The sequence below is a fragment of the Grammomys surdaster genome, unplaced genomic scaffold, assembly GCF_004785775.1.
Source record: "Grammomys surdaster isolate TR1022 unplaced genomic scaffold, NIH_TR_1.0 357, whole genome shotgun sequence".
NCBI classification, from domain to species: domain Eukaryota; kingdom Metazoa; phylum Chordata; class Mammalia; order Rodentia; family Muridae; genus Grammomys; species Grammomys surdaster.
The window spans coordinates 700,268-702,109 of NW_021604776.1; the positions used below are offsets into that span (position 1 = coordinate 700,268).

At 49.1% G+C, this 1,842-nt stretch overlaps 1 protein-coding gene across 1 annotated transcript; it reads right to left on the bottom strand.

The window, feature by feature from the left end:
- Positions 1–319: 319 nt before the first annotated feature.
- On the bottom strand, positions 320–1,180 carry LOC114631308 (mitochondrial intermembrane space import and assembly protein 40-like). Its single transcript, XM_028779600.1, has 2 exons — positions 857–1,180; positions 320–433 (listed from the first exon to the last, which is right to left on the bottom strand). Exons 1-2 carry the CDS (start codon positions 1,178–1,180, stop codon positions 320–322), a joined length of 438 nt encoding a protein of 145 aa, XP_028635433.1.
- Positions 1,181–1,842: the final 662 nt, after the last annotated feature.

A 1,842-nucleotide genomic window follows, 5' to 3' on the forward strand; every position in this document is an offset into this window, starting at 1 on the left:
CTCTTGACTGTTGAGAAACTTCACATTATTTTAAAGTGGCAGAATCCAGGGCACTCAGAGAGGACAGTTCGGCAGTGGCCTAGTGTTGGGGGTAAGTTTATGTAGTAAGCAGGTGCACACACACACCTCTTTTCTTCAGGGTCAGGCAAGGCGCCAAGACCCCGATCATCAAAGTAAGTCATTTTCTATATTACAGTGCATAAAACAACAGAGGAGAGGATGCTTTCATAGAGAGCGAGCAAGCGATTGAAAGGCAGGCATTCATAGTGCAGTAAGTTCTGTGGCTAAGGAAATGGGCGGCAGCTGGGGCTTGTGGCCTTCAGGCGCTGAAGTACTGCTTTTTGACTCCAGAGGAGGCCTCAGTGGTATCTGCCTCCTCCCCGGGTTTTGCTGGCTCCTTGGGCTCCTCGGGCTCCTCTTCCTCCTCCTCATCGTAATAGTCAGCCTCATAGTAAACATCCTCATCCTCTTCTTCCTCATCCAACTCCTGGTAGTCAGCCTCATAGTAGATATCTTCTTCCTCCTCATAGTAATCATCGTCTTCTTCGTAATAGTCATTGTCATAGTGGTAGTCGTTCTCATAATAGTGGTACTCGTAATAGTTCTCATAATAGTCATCCTCTTCCTCCTCCTCCTCCTCCTCCTCTTCATAGTAGTAATAGTCGCCGCCCTCCTCTTCTTCCTCCTCCTCTACCTCCTCATCCTCAAACTCCTCGTAGTAGTAATCGTAATCATCATCATCATCATCATCAACCTCTTCCTCATCATTCTCATCCTCATCGTTCTCCAGGCCCTCCTGGTAGAAGTCGTCCAAGTCCTCGTCCTCGTCCTCGTCCTCGTCCTTGTTCTCATTCTCTTCTTGGGGATAGATGTCTGGGTATTTCTGCATGCACTCCTGCATGGCCTGGAACTGACCTGCACAGTCGGATCCTTTGACTTCTTCGGTGCTGTAGTGGAAGCAGGAAAAGGCAGACTTGAAGTGTTCTCCACAGGGGCCGCTGGCCATTCCTCCAAGGCACGGGCAATTCCAGTTAATGTTTCCGTTTGGCTGTACCAGTCCATACTCCGCGTTGGGATCACTGGGGTCGTCAACCACCAGCTCTGCATTGCTGGGACTTTCGTGGTCTTCTTTGGTCACAAATACAATTTTATCCTTCCCTTCCTGCCGGTTGGAGGCCATGGTAGCTCCCGGTGCTGGATCTCAGTGCTGGTGCTCCTAACTAGCAGCTTGCAGCTCTGAGCTTGAAATGGTGGAAGGAGTGGCTGTAGCTGATACACCTTCAAGCCGTGACCTCCCTCGCCCCTCCTCAGGCCTGGAGGGGGCGGTTCTAAGGCCGGCACAGATCCGCCCCCTCCAGGCCTGCTTGCTTCTGGCCCTAAATATCTTTCAAAGGAAAACATAACCTCCTGATGTTTGGATGAGTACCCCTCAAAGGTCCACATAAAAAAACTGGGTCCCCAGGGTGGTGCTACTTACTGGACAGTCCCTGTGGATCTTTAAGCAGCCTTTGTAGAAATTAGTGGAAGATCCTTAGGTGATTGAGGACATGCCTTGGAAGGTAATGAAGAGTCTAAAATCTCTCAGGCCCTTTGCATACTGGATGATAATGTGTCCACCTTTCTCTGAAACTGCCGTCTATTCTTAGACTTGAATCTCCAGAACCATGAGCCAAAACAAAACTCTCTTTACTTCCTAAGTACCTTGGGTTAGGGATTTTGCTACAAAGCTGTCTCATCCACTGCCCTTCCTTACCTCAGCATCAGCTACTTGGCTGAACATAGGCATCATCTGATGGCTTGCTAAAGTTAGCATTCCTAAGTTCTCACCTGAACGTTATTATT

What these genes read in the sequence shown, in the direction of transcription:
- LOC114631308 (XM_028779600.1), bottom strand. Translation starts at nt 1,180, where the DNA reads ATGGCCTCCAACCGGCAGGAAGGGAAGGATAAAATTGTATTTGTGACC. An exon ending in CAGACATCTATCCCCAAGAA is followed by an intron (nt 434 to 856) that starts GAGAATGAGAAC and finishes GCTGACTATTAC; the next exon opens with GATGAGGAGGAGGAAGAGGA.